This window comes from Erinaceus europaeus, chromosome 3, assembly GCF_950295315.1.
Source record: "Erinaceus europaeus chromosome 3, mEriEur2.1, whole genome shotgun sequence".
In the NCBI taxonomy this organism is placed as follows: Eukaryota; Metazoa; Chordata; class Mammalia; order Eulipotyphla; family Erinaceidae; genus Erinaceus; species Erinaceus europaeus.
The window spans coordinates 67,892,001-67,918,935 of NC_080164.1; the positions used below are offsets into that span (position 1 = coordinate 67,892,001).

The 26,935-nt window shown below is 40.1% G+C and overlaps 1 protein-coding gene across 5 annotated transcripts in view; it reads right to left on the reverse strand.

Moving 5' to 3' along the window:
* KDM3A (lysine demethylase 3A) overlaps positions 1–26,935 on the reverse strand; it is a 57,467-nt gene that overhangs the window by 14,248 nt on the left and 16,284 nt on the right. For 2 of the 5 annotated variants that reach the window (XM_060187374.1, XM_060187373.1), the window contains exons 10-19: positions 21,884–22,047; positions 17,827–18,341; positions 17,175–17,379; positions 14,740–14,954; positions 11,831–11,983; positions 11,594–11,689; positions 10,607–10,734; positions 9,535–9,730; positions 5,305–5,477; positions 4,719–4,955 (exon numbers count right to left, since the gene is read on the reverse strand). In XM_060187374.1, coding sequence (XP_060043357.1) covers positions 4,719–4,955; positions 5,305–5,477; positions 9,535–9,730; positions 10,607–10,734; positions 11,594–11,689; positions 11,831–11,983; positions 14,740–14,954; positions 17,175–17,379; positions 17,827–18,341; positions 21,884–22,047 — 2,082 coding nt within the window. Of the gene's footprint in view, positions 1–4,718; positions 4,956–5,304; positions 5,478–9,534; positions 9,731–10,606; positions 10,735–11,593; positions 11,690–11,830; positions 11,984–14,739; positions 14,955–17,174; positions 17,395–17,826; positions 18,342–21,883; positions 22,048–26,935 lie in introns of all 5 variants that reach the window. The other 3 variants (XM_060187375.1, XM_060187377.1, XM_060187376.1) reach the window with 2 other exon arrangements.

The following is a 26,935-nucleotide window of genomic DNA, read 5'->3' on the forward strand; positions in this document are numbered from 1 at the left end:
CAGACAGGGACACAACCAAAAAAGAAAACTACAGACCAATATCTCTGATGAACACAGATGCGAAAATATTGAACAAAATTCTAGCCAACCGGATACAGCAGTATATCAAAAAGATTGTTCATCATGACCAAGTAGGGTTTATCCCAGGCATGCAAGGTTGGTTTAATATACGTAAATCAATCAATGTGATCCACCACATCAACAAAAGCAAGACCAAAAACCACATGGTTATATCAATAGATGCAGAGAAAGCCTTTGACAAAATACAACATCCCTTTATGATCAAAACACTAAAAAAATGGGAATAGATGGAAAATTCCTGAAGATAGTGGAGTCTATATATAGCAAACCTACAGCCAACATCATACTCAATGGTGAAAAACTGGAAGCATTTCCCCTCAGATCAGGTACTAGACAGGGCTGCCCACTATCACCATTACTAGTCAACATAGTGTTGGAAGTTCTTGCCATAGCAATCAGGCAGGACCAAGGAATTAAAGGGATACAGATTGGAAGAGAGGAAGTCAAACTATCCCTATTTGCAGATGACATGATAGTATACACAGAAAAACCTAGGGAATCCAGCAAGAAGCTTTTGGAAATCATCAGGCAATACAGTAAGGTGTCAGGCTACAAAATTAACATTCAAAAGTCAGTGGCATTCCTCTTTGCAAACACTAAGCTAGAAGAAATTAAAATCCAGAAATCAATTCCTTTTACTATAGCAACAAAAACAATAAAATATCTAGGAGTAAACCTAACCAAAGAAGTGAAAGACTTGTATACTGAAAATTATGAGTCACTACTCAAGGAAATTGAAAAAGACACAAAGAAGTGGAAAGATATTCCATGTTCATGGGTTGGTAGAATTAACATCATCAAAATGAATATACTACCCAGAGCCATCTACAAATTTAATGATATCCCCATCAAGATCCCAGGCACATTTTTTAGGAGAATAGAACAAATGCTACAAATGTTTATCTGGAACCAAAAAAGACCTAGAATTGCCAAAACAATCTTGAGAGAAAAGAACAGAGCCAGAGGCATCACACTGCCAGATCTCAAACTGTATTATAGGGCCATTGTCATCAAAACTGCTTGGTACTGGAACATGAATAGACACAATGACCAGTGGAACAGAATTGAGAGCCCAGAAGTGAGCCCCCACACCTATGAACATCTAATCTTTGACAAAGGGGCTCAGACTATTAAATTGGGAAAGCAGAGTCTCTTCAACGAATGGTGTTGGAAACAATGGGTTGAAACATGCAGAAGAATGAAACTGAATCACTGTATTTCACCAAATACAAAAGTAAATTCCAAGTGGATCAAGGACTTGGATGTTAGACCACAAATTATCAGATACTTAGAGGAAAATATTGGCAGAACTCTTTTCCGCATAAATTTTACAGACATCTTCAATGAAACAAATCTAATTACAAAGAAGACTAAGGCAAGTATAAACCTATGGGACTACATCAAATTAAAAAGCTTCTTAACAGCAAAAGAAACCACTACCCAAACCAAGAGACCCCTCACAGAATGGGAGATCTTTACATGCCATACATCAGACAAGAGTTTAATAATCAACATATATAAAGAGCTTGCCAACAAGACAACAAATGTCATACATCAGAAAAGGTAACAGCAACAAATGCTGGAGAGGGTGTGGGGTCAAAGGAACCCTCCTACACTGCTGGTGGGAATGTAAATTGGTCCAACCTCTGTGGAGAACAGTCTGGAGAACTCTCAGAAGGCTAGAAATGGACCTACCCTATGATCCTGCAATTCCTCTCCTGGGGATATATCCTAAGGAACCCAACACATCCATCCAAAAAGATCTGTGTACACATATGTTCTTGGCAGCACAATTTGTAATAGCCAAAACCTGGAAGCAACCCAGGTATCCAACAACAGATGAGTGGCTGAGCAAGTTGTGGTCTATATACACAATGGAATACTACTGAGCTGTAAAAAATGGTGACTTCACCGTTTTTAGCTGATCTTGGATGGACCTTGAAAAAATCATGTTGAGTGAAATAAGTCAGAAACAGAAGGCTACTTTTTTCTAAGATTTATTCATTCATTGGAATCTAAGAGAAAGTTCCACATGAGACAGACAGAGAGAGAGAGAGAGAGAGAGAGAGGGAACACTGTGCTGAGACTATGCACATCAGGGGTCAAAACTAGAACCTCAAATATGCAAGTCCAACACTAACCCAGTTGAGCTACTTCCCAGGCCACTTCCTGAACTCTTTTTTCTTTCTTTCCTTTTTTTTTTCTATAGCCAGAGCACTGCTCAAGGTCTAGTTTATGGTGTTGCAGGGGACTGGACCTGAGACTTTGAAACCTCAGCCATGAGAGTCTATTTGCATAACCTTTATGCTCTCTACCCTGCCCTAGTCCCTGAATTTATCTTATCCTCAGACACATCTTGAGGGTGCTTGTACATCTCTACTGCCAAGGTCCAGTTAGCATAATGTCTTCCGTTAAATGGACCTGCAATGTTATGAGATGTCAAAACTGTAAGGATATTCCTATGGTTTATTTTAGGACAGAGAGGGAAACTTGAGTTGGCAAGGCACTGACGTAAGACAGGAAGAAAAAAAAAAAAAGAAACAGAAGGCTGAATATGGGATGATCTCAGTCTCAGGCAGAAGTTGAAAAACAAGGTCAGAAAAGAAAACACAAGTAGAACCTGAACTGTAATTGGTGTATTGCACCAAAGAGTGTATTGCACTCTGGGGTGGGTGGGGAGAATACAGGTCCAAGAAGGATTCAGAGGACCTAGTAGGGGTTGTATTGTTATATGCGAATCTGGGGAATTTTATGCATGTACAAACTCTTGTACTTACTGTTGAATGTAAAACATTAATTCCCCAATTGAAAAAAAAGAAGCTTGTCAAATTTCCCAACTCAAACTGTTTTTCAAGCCAATTAAAATCCCTTTTATATCCAAAAAAATTAAAAAAAAAAAAAAAGCTGATAGAAATATCCTCTTTGTGTTTGGCCCTTAATCTCAGATCTTTTAAAATTTTTTTTAATATTTATTTTTCCCTTTTGTTGCACTTTTTTATTGCTGTTTTTATTGTTGTTATTGATGTCATCATTGTTGGATAGGGTAGAGAGAAATGGAAAGAGAAGGGGAAGACAGAGAGGGGGAGAGAAAGCTAGACACCTGCTGACCTGCTTCATCGCCTGTGAAGGGACTTCCCTGCAGGTGGGGAGCCAGGGGCTCCCACCGGGATCCTTACACCAGTCCTTGCGCTTTGCGCCACATGCGCTTTACCTGCAGTGCTACCGCCCGATTCCCAATCTCATATTTTTAAGGCATGTAGTTTCCTGAATTTCCACTTCTTTTTTCTTTACTTGCCATTTAAGCTCCATCCTCCTTATTCTCAGAGTAAACTTCCCAGAGCAAGGGTCACCCTTTCAAATCAGATCCCACTACTTGCATAATAGCAAAGGTGATGTGAAGGAAAGACAAAAGTCGGCAGCTATGTCTGATCCAATGTGGGCAGCCTGGTATTGCTAGGCAGATATATGGACCAGAGATTGCCTAGCCGTTTAGTTATCTAAGACATGTCTGAAATGCTTGCTTTTTTGCATAACACCATGACTAAAATATTGGCAAAGAATTCATTTAAAAAAATATGGAATTTAACCTAATATGCCAGTCAATTATTCAGCTGTCACAGTGCATAATGATTAAATGAACAAGTCCTTCTTTAAAAAAAAAATTATTTATTCCCTTTTGTTGCCCTTGTTTTTTTTATTGTTGTAGCATTCTTGTTGTCTTTGTTGTTGGATAGGACAGACAGAAATGGAGAGAGGAGGGGAAGACAGAGAGAAGGAGAGAAAGGTATACACCTGCAGACCTGCTTCACTGCCTGTGAAGGGACTCCCCTGTGGGTGGGGAGCGGGGGATTGAACTGGGGTCCTTAAACCAGTCCCTGCACTCCGTGCCACATGCACTTAACCCGATGTGCTACTGCCCGGTTCCCCCCCAACCCCCTTTTATTTACTACATAGGACTAAACACAGCTCTGGTTACATATATAGTTTTTCTCCTTGATTAATTCCTCAAGAGTTACTCTTAGCTTTATCCAAAGCACACTGTTCCACTTAGCCCAGAGGAGAAGCCAAACTTTCAGGAAACAAGGAAGAAAGCAGGCGCAGCATGGCTCTCCAAAGCTGTCAACTACAGGTCACGATCAAATACCACTGTCCCTTAAAGCCGCTCCCTTAGGAGACGACACAGCAGTGCACCGCTCTGGCCCACTTAAAAATGCCGCTGACACAAGGTTTAATTCATGGAAGAAAGACAGTTTTTATCCTATTCTGTCTGATCCCCAAAGGCCCATCCATACTCCCACTATGCCTGAGGTTTAGCATGCAGAATCACTGAGCCTAGAATGACCTCATCAAAACCCATACGATGAAGGAAGGGCCAGGCAGTGTTGTGTTTGGTAGCGTGCATATGTTATCATACATGAGAACCAGGTTCAAACCACTGTCCCCATCTGCCCAATGGTGGGTAGGATGGTGCTGCAGATATCTCTTTTTCTCCCTTTCACTCCATTTTTTTTTTTTCTCTATCAACAAAACAAAACAAAGGCAAAAAATTCAAATGATAGGGGTGAGGTAATCTGAAGTCTGACAAAGGAACCAAGAGGAAGGATCTGAATTGGGTTTGAGGCCAGATTGCCCATTACCTGTCCTTGTTTCCAGCATTCCCTAAAGACATTCCAGTTGCTCTTGTTATTGGGGTCTTGAAGGCATAGCAATCGATTATCACACAGCCAGTAATGAGGAGTGTCAAAGCCCAGAATGCTAGGCTTGATCGTCAGTCCTTGTGGCTTCTTAACTAAATCAGAGGAAGTCTTATTTTGCACCAGAGAGGCAAAGATGTCATCAAGAATTTTTGGTGTGTTCTTGAGTCCATTTTCTGTCTGAATTTGATAAAGAACAAAAGCCTTTAATATACAAGCTTTACACATTAAAAACCACCAAAACTCCCTATACTCCTATACTGGCTGGATGAGCACATATTACATATCCAGAGTTTCAACTCATGACCTCAGGCAGAGAGGCAAGCCTTCTTCCTCCAACATCACAACTCCTAGAAATAGGTATTGAGAAAAGCATACAGTCCTATAACTCTGAGGTGTACTTTCCAACAACAGGGCCTACTGGGCCCACAAAAGACAGATTCACATCCTTTCTACTTTGTATCAGTGTCTTTTCCAGTTCTGATTCATCTTTACAAGGTGAAGTACAAACAATAAAACAAATATATACCTTTCCTGTGGATGAATTCAAGAGATTTCGGAGGAAACCAGAGTTGTTATTGCTCACAGGTGTCAAAATTGTACTATTAAATGTGTGGAGGACAGTGCTGGATTTGCTCAATGGCGGGAGGGGTGGTAGGCATTTCATTTCATTCTTTAAAATTGGCATCGTAGGTTGTTTTTCTAAAAACAAAAACAGAACATCCAGATGGAAACACATTCTGAAAGGCAAATCCTTGTTAGTCTTCTATTAACAGGATTTCTTTGAAACTTAATTTTCATTATAACCAAAAAATTTAGGAGGCTAAACACTAATGACATTATTTGGTCAAATGTAAAATCACCCAGTATCCAGTGTGATACTACAGCAAGAGGCATTTGTTTGTTTCTTCTTATACAAAATTCAATAATTTTTATTTATTTTTTAAGATTTTATTTATTTATTTGTAAGATATGGTGGGAGAGGGAGTCGGGTGGTAGCAGTGGGTTAAGTGCACGTGGTGCAAAGCACAAGGACCAGCGTAAGGATCCTGGTCCAAGCCCCTGGCTCCCCACCTGTAGGGGAGTCACTTCACAGGCGGTGAAGCAGATCTACAGGTGCCTATCTCTCTCTCCCCCTCCATTTCTCTCTGTCCTATCTAACAATGACAACATCAATAACTACAACAATAAAGTAAAAAAAGGGCAACAAAAGGGAAAACAAATAAATATTAAAAAATGAAAAAAGAAAAAGAAAGAAATGATAGGAGAGAGAGAGAACCAGACACCACTCTGGTACATGTGCTGTCAGGGATTGAACTCAGGACCTTATGCTTGAGAGTCCAATGCCCTATCCAGTGTGCCATTTCCTGGACCAGTTCAAATAACTTTTATAAATTAACATTGTAATACCATAACCCTGTAGGTAAACTTAAATGAAATACTGACAGCAGGTGAGATAGTTCACACTTTCCCAAGCATGAGGACTTGGATTCTAGCCCTGGCACCACATAGGAATATTAGTGCTGTGGTATCTCTCCTTTTTTCTTTCTCTCCTCCCCCTTCATTCTATCCTAAGTTAAAAAAAAAAAAAGTACAGGAGAGTGATGGAATCATGCAGGTGCAAAGCCCTGGCGCATCAAAATAATCAAACAGCAAAAGTAGACATCACTGTCTGATTCTTGAACACAAAAAGAAAATTTTATTTATTTATTTATTTTTAAACTGTGTTTATGGGGCCAGGGCGGTGACACACCTGCTTAAAAGTGCACACACTGCCATGTGCAAGGATCCCAGTTAGACCCCCAACTCCCCTGCTGGAGGGACATTTCACAAGTGAGTGGTGAAGCAGGTCTCTCTCCCTCTCAATTTCTATCTGTCCAATGTAATAAAAATACAAAGGAAGGAAGGAAACGAGGGAGGGAGTGAATAAGTAAAGGAGGAAGGAAAGCAAAAATAAACAAACAAAATGGTCACTGGGAACAGTGGATTCACAGGGTTGGCAGCGAACCCCAGTAATAACCCTTGTAGTGATTAAAAAATAAAAAAAAGAAAAAGTGTTTATTAATGAAAACAAGAGAAATGGAAAGAGTCAGAGTTTTGCTATAGCACATGTATTGCCAGGAAGCAAACTCAGCGTCTTGTGGTTAAGGGCCCAACAATTAGACACTGTGCATCTCCCAGGCTGCAGTTATGGAAATTTGAAAAGTAGTCAATTTCTTAAAAAGTTCATCACTTAATGTTTGTCGGTTATAATGTATGAACTCATCAAAGATAGATTCTGTTGCTTATCAAAAGTGTTTTTTAAAGCCATGATAGATATTTGAGTTTCTTCCTTTTTCTGTGTCTCATGAGATGATTTTTCTCCTGCTTTTAAAAAAAAATTTTTTTTTTGTTTTCCCTTTTGTTGCCCTTGTTTTATTGTTGTTGTAGGTATTATAATTGTTGTTCTTGATGTCATTGTTGTTAGATAGGACAGAGAGAGATAGAGAGAGGAGGGGAAGACAGAGAGGGGGAGAGAAAATTATACACCTGCAGACTTGCTTCACCACCTGTGAAGTGACTCCCCTGCAGGTGGGGAGCCGGGGAGCCACCGTGCTACTGCCTGGCCCTCTCTCCTACTTTTTGAATGTTAGTAAGCTACACTTACATTTCAGAAGCCTTTCTTGGTCATGCTTTTTTCATTAGTTTGATTTCTACTCTTTGAAATTCTATTTAATATCTTCATGTGAACAAAATTGTTATTTCCCTTTTATCCCACTTTCTTATAATCAGGAAGCAGAATCAGGTTTTTTTTTTTTTTTTTAAAAAAAAAGATCTATGTATGAGAGAATAAGCTGGATGTAGTAATAAGTGTATGTGCAACTTAGAAAAAAGGAGAAGACGGGACCGTGGGGGGGAGGGGAGAAGGGCAATTATATATAAAAATAGACAAGACAGCTACAGAAATAATAGTTAATGCATATGTGCAACCTTAAGAGAACTGCTGTAGCTGCCAATGGAGGGATTGGGGATTCATAACTCTGGTGGTGAGAACAGTGTGGAGTTGTACCTGTTATCTTGTAAATGTGTAAGTCAATATGAAATTACTAATAAAAATAATTAAAAGGGGGACTCAGTATTACTCTGGCACATGCAGGTGCTGGGGATTGAACTCAGGGCTTCATGCCTGAGTCCAGTGGCCTCCTGCATCACCCCAAAATTCTAAACTGATTTCATGCATTTTATATTGCCAACAAGTATCCAAGATAATAGCATAAATGAAATTAAAATTGAAGTCAGAACATTTAATTGAACTAGGAACTATACATAGGGCAAGGAGAGAAAGATAAAAATCACTTAAACAAGTGTGCCCTGGAGGTGATGTTGTAGATAAGAGGGCTGCGCTTGCAAAGACAAGGTCCTGAGTTTGACACCCAGCATAGCATGTATTAAGTGGGATGATCTGGTTTTCTTTTGTAAATTAACTGGATCAGTGTAATAGTTCACTTAAATAATGCAATGCTTCACTATGTGCACCAGGTTTGAGCCTAGACTCCACAAAATTGAAGGAAGCTTCGGTGCTATGGTCTTGGTGTGTTTGTCTGTCTCTGCCTCTTTTAAAAAGTAAATTAGTGTGTATTTAATTTAAAAACTAAAGAAAGGGGCCGAGTGGTAGTGCACTTGGTTGAGTGCACATATTACAATGTGCAAGGACCCGGGTTCAAGCCACCAGCCCCTACCTGCAGTGGAAAGCTTCATGAGTGATGAAGGAGGTCTGCAGGTGTCTTTCTGGCTCTCTTTCTTTTTTTTAAAATTTTTTTATATTTATTTTATTTCTTTCCTTTTGTTGCCCTTGTTGTTTTATTGTTATAGTTATTATTGTTGTTGTTGTTGTTGGATAGGACAGAGAGAAATGGAGAGAGGGAGGGGAAGACAGAGAGGAGGAGAGAAAGATAGACACCTGCAGACCTGCTTCACCGCCTGTGAAGCGACTCCCCTGCAGGTGGGGAGCCGGGGTTCAAACCGGGATCCTTATGCCGGTCTTTGTGCTTTGCGCCACCTGCGCTTAGCCCGCTGTACTACAGCCCGACTCCCCTGACTCTCTTTCTATCCCTCCTTTCCCTCTTGCTATCTAGTAAATGATTGTAAAATTTAAAAAAATAAAGAAGTATCAGTCTGCCTTCATTATTGCCAACCACAATCTCAATCTTATCTAAGAGTTCTATCATAAACAAATGTTGTGGGGCCAGGTGGTGGCACACCTGGTTAAGTACACACATCACAGTGTGCAAGGTCCCAGGTTCAAGCCCCTGGTCCCTACCTGCAGGCAGGAAACTTCACAAGTGGTGAAGTGCAGGTGTCTCTTTATCTCATGGTGTAGATTTCTGGCTGTCTCTATCCAATAAATAAACAAATATAGTAAAAAAAAAATAATAAAATAAAAAACCAAAAAAAAAAAGTTCTCATTTGTGCTGTATTTTCATTTATTTAAAATATTTTAGAATGTTCATTCTATATGTAATAGAGCTTCACATAAGAGAATCACTCTGGTACATGCAGCTCAGTACAAAGCCCTGTACTCTACCAGTGAAATTATTTCCCCTGCAGGCTCTAGTGCTGCAGTGTAGAAACACTTGAAATTGTGTCAGATCTCAGGTAAATACAGGGAACTACTGTTCATTCCATGCAGTGTCTCACTACTCTGTTCTTACAGCAACAGGGGCTGTCAAGTGCCTCTGCATACGGACTCAAGTTCTTAAGAGGAAAGCAGGAAACTCACCCTTGTTTTCTTTGTTGACATTCCCACCGGTGAGGTCTGCCAGCCAATTCAGAGGAGATGTGCTGGCCGGACAGGCTGGCTTCAAGCTGCTGGCTGGCTTTGTGGCAGCTTCTCCACCCACAGTCACTGGTTCTAACACAGAGGGGTTCTGCTGGAGGCCAGCACCAGGAGTAGGTTTCTCTCCAGCTAAGAAAGTCTGTGTTGAGTATAAATGGAGAATGTTACATGAGCTGAAAATTTTTATTTCCCTTTTCTCATGTTCCTCCCTATGCATTCACCAATGAGATAAATACCCCAAATAAAACCACCTTACAGCCTAGACATCAGCATAGTGTGGTGACTGCACAGTAATACAACAGAACATTAAAATAGGAAGGCTTTCATGGAGGGGTGGTTTCTAAATTTTACTAGCTAGTGAGATAAATTAACTTTTTATTTTTGTTATTTTTTTATTTTTAAAAAAAAATTTTTTTTAATTTTATTTATTTATTCCCTTTTGTTGCCCTTGTTTTTTTATTGTTGTAGTTATTGTTGTTGTCGTTGTTGGATAGGACAGAGAAATGGAGAGAGGAGGGGAAGACAGAGAGGAGGAGAGAAAGACAGACACCTGCAGACCTGCTTCACCGCCTGTGAAGCGACTCCCCTGCAGGTGGGGAGCTGGGGTTCGAAACGGGATCCTTATGCTGGTCCTTGTGCTTTGCGCCACCTGCGCTTAACCCGCTGCGCTACAGCCCGACTCCCGATAAATTAACTTTTTTAAATACAGCAAAACACCCCCCCGTATTTCTTTATCATGAACACAGGAGATACATATAAGCGCTTTAATCCATAATAGGCAGACTACAATAGGCTGCTGTTTTTTTAAGGAACTACTGTAAGAAGCTACAGATGAAGTCCTCAAAGTCCATGTGAAAAGTGAGACAAGATCTTTGCAGTATCACATGAAATGTGAATTATCTGTTTCTACTGATAGCTGTCCCCAACTTCCTTCCAAATCCACTACAGAAATTGTTGGTCACTTGAAAACAGACAACAATCACAAGGATGGCGAATCTATCATTAATAGTAATACCTGCTTTATGTCTTCCTTTGAGACTGGCTTTGAAAAGAACCTGAATTGTCTGTTTGAACAGGGACAATTTGCCTTTATTCCCCATTTTGCTCTTACTGAATGAACGATGTCTCCAACATCATAGAGGGCTAAAAGGAAAGTGGGGGAGAAAAGAAGCAGATGCAAACATTTAAACGTTAGGTACTATAAGCACAAAGGAGGGGGGCTGGGCGGGGTAGTGCACCAGGTTAAGTGCACATAGTATGAGGTGCAAGGACCTATGCAACAGGATCCTGGTTTGAGTCCCCAGCTCCCCATCTGCAGGGGGGTGACTTCACAAGTGGTGAAGCAGGTCTGCAGGTGTCTTTCTCTCCCTTTCTCTGTCTTCCCCTCCCCTCTCAATTCATGTTATATATAATAACAACATCACAAAGGAGTAGCTGTTATTTCCAACAGGGTTGCTTTTAACTAGCAGCACGGTGCTCACATTCTCTTCCTTTTCATTCAAAATATGCCCCTCAACATCCTTTTCTTTTACAAGAGCTTCATTAAAAAAAGTTGGGGGGATCATTGTTATTATTTTTTAATAATATTTCCTTTTGTTGCCCTTGTTTTTTCATTGCTGTAGTTATTATTGTTGTTACTGATGTCATTGTTGTTGGATAGGATAGAGAAATGGAGAGAGGAGGGGAAGACAGAGAGGGGGAGAGAAAGATAAGACACCTGCAGACCTGCTTCACCGCTTGTGAAGCGATGCCCCTGCAGGTGGGGAGCTAAGGGTTTTAACTGGGATCCTTCCGACGGTCCTTGTGCTTCTTGCCACCTGCACTTAACCCGCTGCGCTACCACCCGACTTCCGGGGGTCATTATTTAATATACTTCTAGACAACTCATGGTACATTATAAAGTTACCAAGTAATTAGAGCATAAAAGTAAAAATCAAACTGCCAGCCTCTATGAGCAAACTAAAACAAGGGGGAAAGGAAATTGTTGTACCACATGAAATACCTTTTCCAGGAATGATCTGTGTAGGCATCAGGTTCTCTGGTTCATGTATCTGGCTTTTCACACATCTTAGCCAAGAAAAAGTCTTGTAGGCAGAACCTGCAAATAAGTGATGCTTAGTAACTGTTCACGGACTCTGTCTGATCCCAAATGCTTCAGACACTCATCAACCACAAACCATTGAAAAATACTTAATTTAAGTGCCTATGTGGCCTAGGGAAGAATGAAGCCAGTTCTCACCCTGTTGGCAATTTTTCTTTTTCATCCGAAAACAATCCACACATACTCCAAATCCACACCGAGGACACACCCAGTGCAGATTGAAGATGGTGGTGTCACACACATCACACATTTCTCGAACTCCTTTGACAGCTCGCTTCCAGGCAACCTGCTCTACAAAAAACAAACAAGTAATTTATTAGTCTTGGGGTGTGTGTGTGTGTGTGTGTGTGTGTGTGTGTGTGTGTGTGTAACTTCTGAAACAAAACATGAAGGAGGAAGGTAACGTCATTCCTTCCTCTGCCTAAAGTTCATTAAGAATACTATATATAGAGATGTAGTCTTCTCCGTAACCTTTGCATTATTCACTTAAAACTTTTATTGTTTTAAAGAGAACACAGGAGCCAAAGCTGGGGATCCATATCCCCAAACATGTTTACTACAATCCTGGCAACAGAATAGGAAAGGATACCTGCTAGAAGCAGGGAGCCTGGGGCACACTGAAGTCTGCAGAAACACCAAGCCCAGCCTAGTCTGGGCTCCCCTGTAATTCCCTCTCATTCTCACTTCCTGCCTAGCTCTAGAGCACATGGAATGACCTTGACTATTGGAATAGTAGGATCCTGGCATATAGTAGGTACCAATAAACATTTGATGGGGATGGTGTGGAATTATACCCGTTATCCTATAACTTTGTAAATCAGTATTGAATCACTAATAGAATTAATTGCAAATGGAAAAAAATACTGTGTAGTCTTTAGAACCCATCATAAATTATCCCTGACCCCTACCTCTTACAATCAAGAATCAATTTCTCCTGTACTCTGTTAGCACTCCAATCAACTAGTAATTGTACTTCAGTCTGAAGTCTCCTTACACAGAATATGAACACGTGCAGCCTTACCTAGCTCTAGGAAACTAAACACCATACAAGAAGAAAAGCTCTGGTTGTCTGAGCTCTGCTTCCTAACCTCACAACTCCCATCCTTCTCACCAAATTTGGTTTGGACACTTGTTAGTGTACAGAAGTACTGCCTAGTAAATCAATAGGGAAGGTAGCCGTATTTGTGGTCTGGGAGGTGGCAAAGTGGTTATGGTACTGGAATGCCAGGTATGAAGTTTTGAATTTGATCCTCAGCATTACATGGGCGAGAGGGCCTATGGTTTGGTTTCCCTTTCTCTCATAAATATTTCTTTTTAAAAAAAATTTACTTATTTATTTATTCCCTTTTGTTGTCCTTGTTTGTTATAGTTATTGATGTTGTCATTGTTGAATAGGACAGAGAGAAAGGAGAGAGTAGAGGAAGACAGAGAGGGGGGAGAAAGAGACCTGCATACCTGCTTCATCACTTGTGAAGCGACTCCCCTGCAGGTGGAAGGCTGGGAGCTCGAACCGGGATCCTTACTTGGGTCCTTGCACTTTGCGTCAACTGTGCTTAACTCACTGCACTACCACTCAACTCCCAGATAAATATATATATATATATATATATATATTTAACTTTATTTATTTATTCCCTTTTGTTGCCCTTGTTGTTTTATTGTTGTAGTTATTATTGTTGTTATTGATGTTGTTGTTGTTGGATAGGACAGAGAGAAATGGAGAGAGGAGGGGAAGACTCTCTGATAAATATTTCTTAAAAGCAATTTTAAAAAGTGGCAGTGGCAAGGGAGTTGGGCGGTAGTGCAGTGGGTTAAGCGCACATGGAGCAAAGCACCAGGATCCCAGTTCGAGGCCCAGGCTCCCCACCTTCAGGGGAGTCACTTCATAGGTGGTGAAGCAGGTCTGTAGGGTCTCTCTTTCTCTCCCCCTCTGTCTTCCCCTCCTCTCTCTATTTCTCTGTCCTATCCAACAACGATGACATCAACAACAACTACAACAATAAAAACAAGGGCAACAAAAAGGAAATAAATATTTTTTAAGAAGTGGCAGTGGTTATGTTATACAAGTTGGTACTCAGGTATAGGTAACACTCAGCAATGCCCCCTTCCCCCAACTTTTGGCTCCTTTTGACCATGCTTTCTCCAAAAGTTCTATAAATGATATATAAGTTAAATATTCATCATAAACTGTCAGATTATCCAGATACTTTGAAACTACTCAGGCTGCCCACAAAAATCTCTCAAGGTGCTTTAGGCACCTAGTGGAAGGGGCACATTAATTTGGTGGGGATATAATAGTTGTGTCAGAAACTTGACTTTCTTGGAGCACAGAGTGATGTAGGCACCAATACTCATATCTGCAAATCAGCCAACAAACTGAGGGTTCACAATATAGCATTTTCAGCTCCAAAAGCTAAAATACAGTAACTAAAGGCAGGTGCTTTCTAGAACTGGACAGAACAGGGTTAACACTTGCTTCTCAGAATGGGAGGAAAGACAAATCAGGTAATACAAAGCTTCATAGTATAAGAGAAAAAAAAAAATCTGATCAGAAAACAAACCAAAAACCCTAGCTTGAGCACAATCCTTTTCATCTTCTCTTGGTCCATTAAATTGTGACTTAGCCCTCCTGCAGACACTTACTCAGAAAGTCTAGAGTAGAGCCTACCAATTCTTCTGTTCTTTTAAATATATTCCTAATTAAGAACCTGTCTTTAAATAAACTGATCTGTGGCCCCACCTACTTTTTTGTGAGCTTACTGTTAGTAAAGCTATACAGAGTCTACCACTATACCACCTTTATCTTAACAAAATAATAAGTCTAGTTCTTTAGTAATTGCCTGCAAAATAACCTCATAGATAAGTGACTAACTGATGAAAAGAGATAGAATCTATAACAGGAAAAATGGAACCTCATTATATACCAAAGTCATCTAAGTTTCTGGGTAAAAATGAAGCCCACGAAAGTAGGACTTAATTGGCATTTCGGAACAAAACCAAGTTGGACTTAAAAAAAAAAAATCCTACCCCCTAGGAGATGCTCTTACTGTGTGGCTCAATAGTTGACATAGCTTCCTTTTCAGAAATCACCATTTGACAGAAGTGGTCTCCAATGTTGGCCAGAATATATTTTGCTGTGTCCAAATCTGTCCCCACAACATTCTTGGTTAAAGGCAACCACAGGCCAATGGCTTCAGTGTCATACTTGTTTGGTGTTAAGAAGCCTTCTACCCGCAACACACCATGTTTATTGAATTGTAACCTAGAGGAAATAGAAGGGTTGGGGTAGTTAAGACTCACAGAATCATTTTTTTAAAAAGATTATTTGTTTGTTTATTAATGAGAAACATAGGAGAAAGAGCCAGACATCACTCTGGTACATGTGCTGCCGGGGACTGAAATCAGGACCTCATGCTTGAGAGTCTGATGCTTTATCCACTGCATCATCTCCCGGACCACCAGAATTATTTTTTTATCAGAGCTACTATTTAAGTAAATAAACGTCTTCCCAATTCTAATTTCCATGACTAATTATCCTAAGTTGGCAATAGGAATCATCAGGAGACTAACAAAAACCCTTTTAAGTCTACCCCTAGCCCCAAAAGACAAGGTGGAGAGAGAAAGGAGGTAGAGCTCAGTGATAGGGCTCCAAACACTATCATCTAGGTTGCTTCCCGGGCACTGTATAAAAACAAACAAGGGGGAGTCCGGTGGTAGCGCAGCGGGTTAAGTGCATGTGGCGCAAAGAACAAGGACCGGTGGAAGGACCTGGTTCGAGCCCCCAGCTCCCTACCTGCAGGGAGGTCGCTTCACTGGCGGTGAAGCAGGTCTGCAGGTGTCTATCTTTCTCTCCTCCTCTCTGTCTCCTCTCCTCTCCCAATTTCTTTTTGTCCTATCTAACAACAATAACAACAGCAATGACAACAATAATGACAACAAGAGTAACAAGGGCAACAAAAGCAGAAAAAAATGGCCTCCAGGAGCAGTGGATTCCTAGTGCAAGCACCGAGCCCCAGCAATAACCCTGGAGGAAAAAAAAAAAATCTAATCATGGAGAACTTTTCTGTGAAATTGGGACAGAGAGTCTACTTCTTGTTGTAACTAGTATAGGCAGGAATGCTCAAACCCTACCCAATGGACACTAATGCAGTTTCAATCTTTCTTCAGGACAATTTGGCAGAGCAAAGATATCAAGGTGTTAAGATACATACATTTCTGGGGGTTCAGTGGTGGTGTACCCAGTTGAGCTCATACTTTACTATGTGCAAGGACCTCAGTTTGAACTCCCTCCCCACCCAGGAGGGGAGAAGCTTCACAGTTGAAGTAGGTCTGAAGGTGTCTTTCTTTCTTCCTCTCTATACTCCCCATCCCTTTCAATTTCTCTGAACTATCTAATAAAAAGAGATATAAATAAATAAATAAAAATGCATATGCTTTTTTTAATATTTATTTTCCCTTTTTTGTTGCCCTTGTTGTTTTTCATTGTCGTTGTAGTTACTGATGTCATCATTGCTGGATAGGACAGAGACAAATGGAGAGAGGCGGGGAAGACAGAGAGGGGGAGAGAAAGAGAAACACCTACATACCTGCTTCACCATCAGTGAAGCGACTCCCCTGCAGGTGGGGAGCAGGGAGCTCGAACCAGGATCCTTACACCAGACCTTGTGCTTTGCGCCACGTACGCTTAACCTGCTGCATTACCGCCCAACTCCCGCATATACTTCTAAATCCAGTAATGGGAAGAATTACTACCAGTGATGAATAAATAATCAGAGATAAAAATAAGGAGATGATCATCTTTCAATTGCTATTTTTAGTGACAAAGATTCAAAATAATCTTAACAACAGTAAGGGAATTGGTTAAGTGAATTATCAAACAGTACTACTATGAATATTTACATAGTTACTAAAAGGTAATATGATATTATATGAAATATTATGCTGTCAGAAAAGTCATCATACATTTTGCATAGAAAAGCATAGAGAACTATATCATCACTTCTCCTACAACCCAATAGAATAGGGATGAGGAAGTAGGTCTTTCAAGGCCTTACGATGTGTGGGACCCCAGCTCCGAGTTCTGGCAACACAAGGGACAAATACGGCACTGGGGGAATGTCCACATGTAATGGTGTCTCTCTCCCTCCGCCCCAATCTAAAATTTTCAAAATGAAAAGAAAGAAAAGGAGGCAGGAAGGACATGCATGACAAGCACCCAAATATAATATATTCCTAGAATACATGCTTATTTGTGGTTTTTCAGAATCTTCGAGGTTTCCTATTGTTACTTTTCAAAATAGAATTTTTTTAAAAGCTTTTTCACTTTAAACCAATTTTTGAAAGGGAAAAGGAAACTATATACTATGATAACCACATTCCCAAACACTGAGCTGAAAAACATAGCCTCTTTTTAGTTCAAGATTTATATTTATTACTAGTATAAAATAATAAATTACTTGAGCTTTCTCTGAAAATGCCGTACCTCCTAAAGTGAAAGAAGCGACAAAACACAGGTGAATCTTTCTGTTGCTCCTTATCCTTGCGGAGGCTGTCCAATCGACACTCGCGGCACTTGGGCAGCTGTGCAACAATGTTCACACAGGAGTCATCCTGTACAAAGGGCTCACCACTCTGCTGAAGCTTCTTCAGTCTAGCTGGTTCGGTCAAAACTGACTTCCGAGATGGAGCTAGGGAAATGGAACCTGAAGTTTTATTTAAAAAAAAAAAAAAAAAAAAGTCAAGTAGAATTTGGTTTTTTTGCCTCTAGGGTTATTGCTGGGGCTCAGTACCATGAATCCACTGCTCCTGGAGGCTTTACCCCCCCCCCTGTTGCCCTTGTTGTTTAACATTGTTGTGGTTATTATCATTGGTGTTGTTACTGGTGTCATTGTTTTTTTTTTAACCTGTATATCTCTATACATATGTAGAACTAGGTCCAAAAATATTCAGTCTTTGAGACTTTAGGTTTTTACCTCTTTGAACTTCTCTGATTGCAGGAACAATTTCTACCATCATTTTCATATTGTTTCATACAATAAGTAGATTTTATTTAATCTATCTTATCTATGTATCCATCTGTTCTGCACATCCAATACCATCTTATGTTCTTCTAGTAAAGATTTGTAAAGACTCACCATTCTGGACTTTATTACTGCTTCTTGTACTACAGCTTTCATGAACTACTTTTAGTGATGACCCCTTCATGTTCTGTGACCGGCATCCTAAAGTTGAAGGTTCTGCCTCTTTCCCCACATGACTATTAGAGTTATCAGTGTGAACACGTGCTTCCTTGTCTGACTTCTTTGGAAGGACATCAGGTATGGGAGGTGCATGTTCTAGGTGCTTCTGAAGTTGAGGAGTACTGCCAAGTTCTAGTTCTCCCATAGAAGACTCTGTAGGTATGGACTCCAAAGGCAGGCAAAGTGATGGTTGAGGAACAGATTCCAATCTATTTTCCTGACCTGTGTTTGTCTTCAGTTGAGTAAAGTTACCTTTTGTCTCCTTCATAGTCTGCAAGTCTCCATTTCCACTCTGAGCGAACTTTGAAGAAAGCAACCCTATTTTGCAGACATCTGGCTTTGTTTTCAGTATTTCGGGTGTTGTATTTAGACAGGAAGGAAGTTCTCCTGGTAAACTCTGTTTCTGACATCTGAAAAAGAGAAAATATAAAACATCTAGACCTCTCTGGTCTCTTTCCACTTTTTAAATAAAATTTTTTTATTAATTTTATTTTTTGAGAGAGATGCAGACACACACACACACACAAACACCAGAGCACTGCTCAGCTCAGGCTTATGGTGGGGGATTGAACCTGGGACTTAGGAGCCTCAGGCATGAGAGTCTGTTTGCATAACCATTATGCTGTCTCCCCTACCCCCAAAACTGCTATTATTAGAGAACTGTGAGCTGGAGTTTAAAATAAATCACTCAGAAGCACTGTAAAAGTACCTTAATCAATCAGAAAAAATACAACCTAAATTCCCATCTACATGTACTCATAAGGCTTTAACTATTTCAAATTTAGACTTCTTATAGCATTAATAAACCTAGCTTTCCCTCAAAAAAATGAGCATCACAGAGAAAATAAACCACAGCAGTACAAACTGTCTTGACATAAATATGTAGTCAGCCTGAACTTCAAATAATTTCATTCTTATTTGATCTGTGATTAGGACCCAAAGAGGACTACTAATTCCTTGTTCACAGAACAATCTCACATCCTTCCCTCCACCCCAATTTTTAATAGGGATAGTCTTAACTCCTGTTCTCCTGACAGTCATCTCTTAAAAGGTCTTTGTCCATCAGAGACACAAAGGTCTTTTTCCTGTTATTCTTCCTACTTCTAACAATGGATTTCATCTTTGAGAATGTCTTGTTTTAAACACTAAGATTAAAAATCTGCTTAGATACCTACTTAATTTTTATTGTGTTCTATATATTTATTGGCTAGAGACAGAGATTGAGGGAAGTGGAGAGATAGAAAGGGAGAAAGACAGAGACACTTGCAGTGCGGCTTCACTGTTTATAGAGTTTTGCCCTGAAGGTGGGGTTGTGTCTTGAACACAGGTCCTTGTGTACTGTACAAGGTGTACTCAAACAGGTGGATCACCACTCAACCCACAGCTTCTGAACTTCTTACTGCCTCCCTTTTTTTCAATCCCGAAGACTGTTGTTCCTCCTCTCACTATTTAAATGCTTTTTGTGGCCATTTTTAAAAAAAATGAGAGAAAGACAACAGAATACTGCTCATAGTGCCAGGGATTGAGCCTGGGACTTCAGAGACTCTGATATGTATGAAGTCTTTTGCATCATCATTATAATCATTATGCTATCTCTCCGGCCACATTTCAAGCTTTGTCTCAGTCAATATACTTTTCTCCCACTGAACCAGTGCTCATTCTCCCACACTTTACATTTTTTTAAAAAGAATTGCTACATCTGAGAGAGTGTGTTTCTCATGAAACAAGTGACAAGCCAGAACATCATCCAGGTGCATATGATGTGATTGAGCTGGGAACCTCAGGCATTCAGGTCTGGTGCTCTACTGGTTGATGTACTTCCTTTATCACCACAGTGACTTTTTTTTTTTTTTAATATTCTATTTATTTACTAATGAGAAACACAGGAGGAGAGGGAAAACGCCAGACATCATCTGGTACATGTGCTACTGGAGATTGAACTCAGGATCTCATGCTTGAGACTCTGATGCTTTATCCACTGTGCTACTACAACCTGGATGACATTTTTTTAAAAGATTTTATTTACTAATGAGAAAGATAGAAGAGAGAGAAAGAACCAGACATCACTCTGGTACATGTGCTGCCGGGGATTGAACTCAGGACCTCATGCTTGAGAGTCTAGTTCCTTAGCCACTGTGCCACCTCCTGGACCACAACACAATGAACTTTTAAACCTACTTTAAAAAAATTTTTTTTTAAATTAACTTTATTTATTGGATAGTCAGAAATTGAGATGCTAGGGGAGACAGAAAGGGAGAGACCTCAACACTGCGTCACCACTTGTGAAACTTTCCCTTTGCATGTGAGGACCAGGGGCTCAAACCTGGGTCCTTGTGCACACTAATGTGAACGTGCAACCAGGTGCGCCACTGCATCAGCCCCTAAACCTACTTTTTACACCAGCCTCTCTGTTGTACATACCTAGTTTAAATCAATTGCCTGCATAGATCACCACTTCTAAGTTGGATCCTTTCTTCAGAAGTCTTTTCTGTCCATTTTGTACCCACTTCCAATCTCTACTTACACACTGAATTTCAAATCATCTTTATTTATTTATTGGATAGAGACAGCCAGAAGTTGAGAGGGAAGGGGGTAGTAGAGAGGGAGAGACTTGCAGCACAACCTCTCCATTTGCAAAGCTTTCCCCCTGCAGGTTGGGATCCGGGGGCTTGAACCTGGGTCTTTGTGCATTATAACATGCGCACTCAACCAGGTGCTCCACCACCCAGCCCCTCTTGTTCATTTTCTTTAGTAAGAAATTACTAGGGCAGGGGAGATAGCATAATGGTTATGCAAAAAAAAAGACTTTCACACCTGAGGTACCAAAGATACCAGGTTCAATCCCAGCACCACCATAAGTAAGAGTTGAGCTGGCTTCTAGTGGAAGGAAAAAAGGAAGAAGTAAATAAATAAATCACTATACCTCCCTCCCCTGGCTATAGCTTCCTCATTCATATTGCTATTAATATCTTCTCCAGTGTCACATTTCTTACTTACATTTGAGGTTTGGGCTGATGAGTATACTTTATTCTTTTAAAAATTATCTTATTTATTAGGTAGAGATAGCCACAAATTGAGAGGAAGAGGGAGATAGGGAGAGAGACAGAGACACCTGCAGCCCTGCTTCACTACTTGTGAAGCTTTCCTCCCGCAGGTGGGGACTGGGGGCTTAAACCCAGGTCCCTGCACATTGTAACATGTAGCTCAACCAGATGTACCACTACCGGTCCCCAAAACCGTTTCCTATAATCACACCCCATTCTTCTCTACACTCTCACTGACTTCAATTTTCTACATTCAACCAATCTGTTCCCTTTTCTTAAAAAAACAGACCTGTTCACAATATTTAACTTGACTACTCTATAACAAGTTAAAAAACTACTCTTTCCTCATACCTTTTACATGCTCATATCTATGATTTACCTTATTGCCACTAGGGCTATTACTGGGTTTTGATGCCTGCACAATGAATCCACCACTCTTGGTGGTACAGGGCAAAGAGACATTGAGAGGGGAAGGGAAAGAAAGAGGGGCTAAGAGAGGAGGGAGAGGGAGAGAAAAAGGGAAGAGAGGAAGACCTGCAGCACCTCATCACCACTCGTGAGTTTTTCCCTCAACAATGGGGACCAAGGGCTTGAATCTGTGTCTTTGTGCAGGCTGATGTGTGCTCATCCAGATGTGCCACCACCCACACACTCTATGATGTTCTCTATGTTCCGACTTACTACACTCTTCACCATCAAAGTCACCTGACCTATGTGGAGACGCTAATGAAAAACTATCCTGAAGAGTTTGAGATTTGAGATACAATAAATAGGTCAATTTTTCACCATATTAATTAATACCTTCTGAAACACAGCATGCAGGTTAAGGTTTGCCATCTAAGCAACGTGAGCTCAAGTGGCCAAAATGACTTTGTAAGTAAACATTTTTAACAAATAGTACTACTCACCCTTGAGGAATTTTTGCTCCAAGGTTAGGTGGGGAGTTAGCAGCTTGGGGAGTACTCTCCTGTCTTGGATCCTTGCTAGGAGGAGTTGCTGCAGTACAGCCGAGTAGTATCTCCTTAAAAACTGTTGTGGGAACAGACTGCACAGGACAGGTACTGGCAGAGGCCTAAAAGATAGCAAACCAACAGATATTAAAAACGACAGTCCTTACATGGAGAACTATGAAGTCCTAACAAGATTCAAGTTTATTTGCTTGACTTAATAGTAGGTAAGTGCAATGTCATTACTAAACTAAAAGAACATGAAAATTAGTGATAAATTCATCTGGAGGCAGTTAAATGCTATCATTCCAATCTCCACCAAACACAAGTCCTTATACAAAATTTAATAAAGTGATCATTTACATACCTATGAATTATGATATCAGGAAAATGCAGTCATGCGGTAATTACTTTAATAATGCAATATAAACAAATGAGCCTATCATAGCCTTCAAATAGTGGCAGTTTCACAGTCTAACATTATTGAGTGACCACCATGCTCTTACTGAGTAGACTGGCAGAACTGGCAGAACAGACCGCTTAAGACTTACAGGCAGTGGTGCCTACTGGATACCAAGATAAGCCTTTACAGTGCAATAAAGACAGAAAGCATAGTTCTTGCACTTCAGTGGCTCATAGGGAGAGTCTCAAAAAAATATCAAGCCATAACAGGCCTGCAGGATGAAACTGGGACATCTGTCTCTCCCCTTTTAATAGTTTTATCTTTATGAAAATATAAGTAATGGTTCCACTTCTGACCGGTGTGTACTAATCCACAAAAATACCCCCCTCTCACCTTATTCAATGAAGAGAGAAGATATGATTAATCTCTAGTCAACTAAACACCTATAGCTACTCAAGTAGTCTAGTTACCATCTTCACCAGCCTCTTCATTTATCCTTAAACTTTAAATCACATCTCTCTCATATCCGTCTTACACAGTTACCTTTTATATTTACCCAACTTTATTAAACTTGAATCTTCAGTTTGTTTTCAAATCTTCTAGCAACTAACATCTAAAGTTCAATGTAAAACTCTTCTTAGTAAGTTAAGACATCACAATTTTGAATATGTTCATACCTAGCATAATCTTGGATCTTCTTCTCAGACATTTATTCTGGTAGCCTTAAAAAGACTGTTGCTGCCTTGGGAGTCGGGTGGAAGCACAGCAGGTTAAGCGCACATGGCTCAAAGCACAAGGACCAGCTCAAGGATCCCAGTTCGAACCTCCGGCTCCCCACCTGCAAGGGAGTCACTACACAGGTAGTGAAGCAGGTCTGCAAGTGTCTTATCTTTCTCTCCTCCTCTCTGTCTTCCCTTCCTCTCTGTGTCTCTCTCTGTCCTATATCTAACAACAACAATATCAATAACTACAACAACAATAAAAAAAACAAGGGCAACAAAAGGGGGAAAAAAAAAAGACTGCTGCCACCTGCTCACTAGAAATCTGAAAAACTGTGGTACAGGAGGTGGCACAGTGGATAAAGCATTGGACTCTCAAGCCTGAGGTCCTAAGTTCAATCCCTGGCATAACATGTACCAGGGTGATGCCTGGTTCTTTCTCTCTCCTCCTATGTCTCTCATTAATAAATAAATAAAATCTTTAAAAAAAAAAGAAATCTGAAAAACTGTAATTTACACAATACTAAAGTTCAGGAATAGCTTCAAATTCTTTTTAAGTACTAGATTGTCTGATCACAGAGTATAGTCAAATCAGCTATAGTTGGTTAACTTAGTTTAGTGCTTTCCAACATTTTTTGGGGGGTTGGGTGGGTGGTTGGTTATTTTAAGAATACATTCTAGAGAGAGTCAATTTTTACCTTTCTGGGTATCTCAATTTCATAATTCTTAAAATAAAGAAACTAGTAAATTCATACCTCCTTTCTTTCTTTTTTATTCTGTTTTATAATTGTCTGGTAGTTACCTATTAAGAGACTCATCTCTCAAAATTTAATTTCCAAGCCATTTTAAAACAATTATTCAGGGAGTCGGGCAGTAGCACAGCGGGTTAAGTGCATGTGGCACAAAGCACAAGAACTGGCACAAGGATCCCAGTTTGAGCCCCCGGCTCCCCACCTGTAGGGGAATCGCTTCACAGGCGGTGAAGCAGGGCTGCAGGTGTCTATCTTTCTCTCCCCCTCTGTCTTCCCCTCCTCTATCCATTTCTCTCTGTCCTATCTAACGAGGACAACTATAATAACTACAACAATTAAAAAAAAAAAAAAAAAGGGCAACAAAAGGGAATAAATAAATAAATATTTTAAAAAATAATTATTCAAAGTTCATTTTGTTTTTAACCAGAGCACTGTTCAGCTCTGGCTTACAGTGGTGAAGGGGATTAAACCTGGCTCTTTGGAGCCTCGGGCATGAGAGTCTCTTTGCATAACCATTATGTTATTCACTCCTCCTGCCCAAAATGTTCATTTTTAAAAAACTTTTTAATTTAATAAAGACAGTGAAATCAAGAGAGATGGAGAAGACAGAGAGATAGAGAGACAGAGAGGGACACCTGCAGCACTGCTTCACCACTTTTGAAGTTTTCCCCCTGCAGGAGGAGACTGTGGGCTTGGACTGGGTTCTTGTGCACTGTAACATACGCACTCAAGCATGTGCACCACCACCTCGCCCTTGAACATCATCTCTCACTTCACAATCTTTATTCTGAATATTTAGTGTTGATAAACCAATACATTTCCTTAAATTACTCAACTAGATTGTAAACACAAGTATAAAATTTTATCCACCAAGAAAAAAGATCCCTCTATTCTACTTCCCATGTCCAATTAGTGAACAAGTAAATCCTATTTCTATTTCCAAAATACTGGGTTGTCAGAAAGTCATGATGTATTCTTTTCTATGAACAAATATGTTCTGACTTTTTCAACAACCCAATATTTGGAGTCTTCATTGTTTTCCATGCCACCACTATCACAATCTAACTTCATGACTAAGTGCTTCCCAGCTACTCTAACTTCCACTTCTGCCTGAACCTTCTGCCTTCTATTTATTCTACCGCAGGACAATCATTGCACATCACAGCAAGTTTTTATTTTTTTCTTCGTTAATCTCTTTATTAATTTGCATGACCACTTGTCACAGAAGTATAGCTTCACATCTCCCTAACATAGGTGTCAGATTTTCTTTCTTATTTATTTTTTCATGAGCAAGAGGAAGGTCAGAGCATGACTCTGGAACATGCAGTGCTTGGTATCAACCTCAGGACTTCATATTTTTAATCCTAGTACTCCACCACAGCTCCTATTATTTAACTGCCAGGAATTATATGTCAATTCTCCCCACCCTTCTTCATTTTGTTCTGTGTTCCAAATATAGCATCTTCCTTTTTTGCCTGTACCTTTGTACATGCCAGTCCCTCTATGTGGACAAATTTTCATATGGCTAGTTGGTTCCTTTTCTTTGCTCTCAAATTTCTTCAACTGTCATGCCCCCCTCCATCCCCCCACTCCATCTCTGATCACTTTCCAAAGGCATGTTTCCAAGTCACCTACTTTCTATCATAATGCCATATTTTTATCTTTCATTGCACTATAATTTACTTATTGTCAAGATCCTCACAGTGAAACACATGCCTATGGGTACAGACCCAGCTCTTATGTCCACTGTTTAACCTTATACGGTCAGACACAAAGCAAATGCCCAACAAATAAGACTGGCGGAATGGATGATATCTTGTAAAGCTAGAAAAACAGCAGGTACATTAAGATTAATGAATAAATGCTCTTAAGACTTGAAATTTCAAAAGAGCTATGAATATTACCTCAAGAGCCAAGTAATAACACTCTTCATTATCTAACAAATATCTACTGGAAGGAGAGATGGAAGAACAGTAGGAAGAAAGGAAAGAACAATCTATTTTATGATGGTGACTCATAATACCAAAGAAAAGATTGGGAGAGAAGCAGCAACAGCAGCATGGTGTTTAAGGTTGAGTTTTGGAGTTAGAACTTAGCTTGAATTCAAGCTGACACTACCCTGCCTGTTAATTGACCTAAACTTCAGTATCTTCATTTGTAAAGTGAGAAAAAGTATACTTTACTGGGTTGTGCTTCATCACACTGCCTGGACCACCAGTTAGCTACTTCAAAACAAAGAATAAAAACCTTCACCTCAATCACCATGTTAGAACCTAGTACAATGTAGAATCTTTTTCAGTAGGAGATTAAAGTAAATCAATGAGGGAAGGAGAGTATTAGTTGAGCACAGACCTTTATGTCTGAGGTTCAGAAGACCCAGGTTTAATCTCTGGTACCACCATAAGCCAGAGGTAAGCAAAGCCCCGCTGTCTCTGATTAAAATAACAGAAGTAGGGGAATCTGGCGGTTAAGCACACGTGGCGCACAGCACAAGGACCAGCTTAAGGATCTCGGTTCGAGCCCCTGGCTCCCCACCTGCAGGGGAGTTGCTTCACAATAGGTGAAGCAGGTCTGCAGGTGTCTATCTTTCTCTTCCTCTCTCTGTCTTCTCCTCCTCTCTCCATTTCTCTGTCCTATCCAACAACAACATAAATAACAACAACAATAAAACAACAAGAGCAACAAAAGGTAATAAATAAATAAGTATTAAAAAAAGAAAAAATAACAGAAGTAAAAGAAAGTGAAAATATATCACTGCAATGTTCCTATAAGGTCAGTTCAAGAAGGATACGGCTCCAATTCCAAAACCCATCTTTCAGTGCACACAACTGCACTGGTTCCTGACTTGACAAGGGTCAAAATTTCTTCTTACCTGAAGAGTTTTCCCTGAAGGTCTTCTATACCAGTCATGGCAATAGTTCCTCCCTGCCAGCAGACGGAGATAATATAATTGAGTGTATATAGTATTCTAAAAAGGACACTGCTGGCTCACACTCCTCACTAGACTCTTCCAATTATCCAAGCAACACACTAACTCTTAGCAATAGTCTGCTAAGGCAGAGAAGACCTTCAAGATGCCATGTTACTGGCAAAAAAGGATTTTCTTATCTAAAAATATGCATTACTGCACTCAAGAATC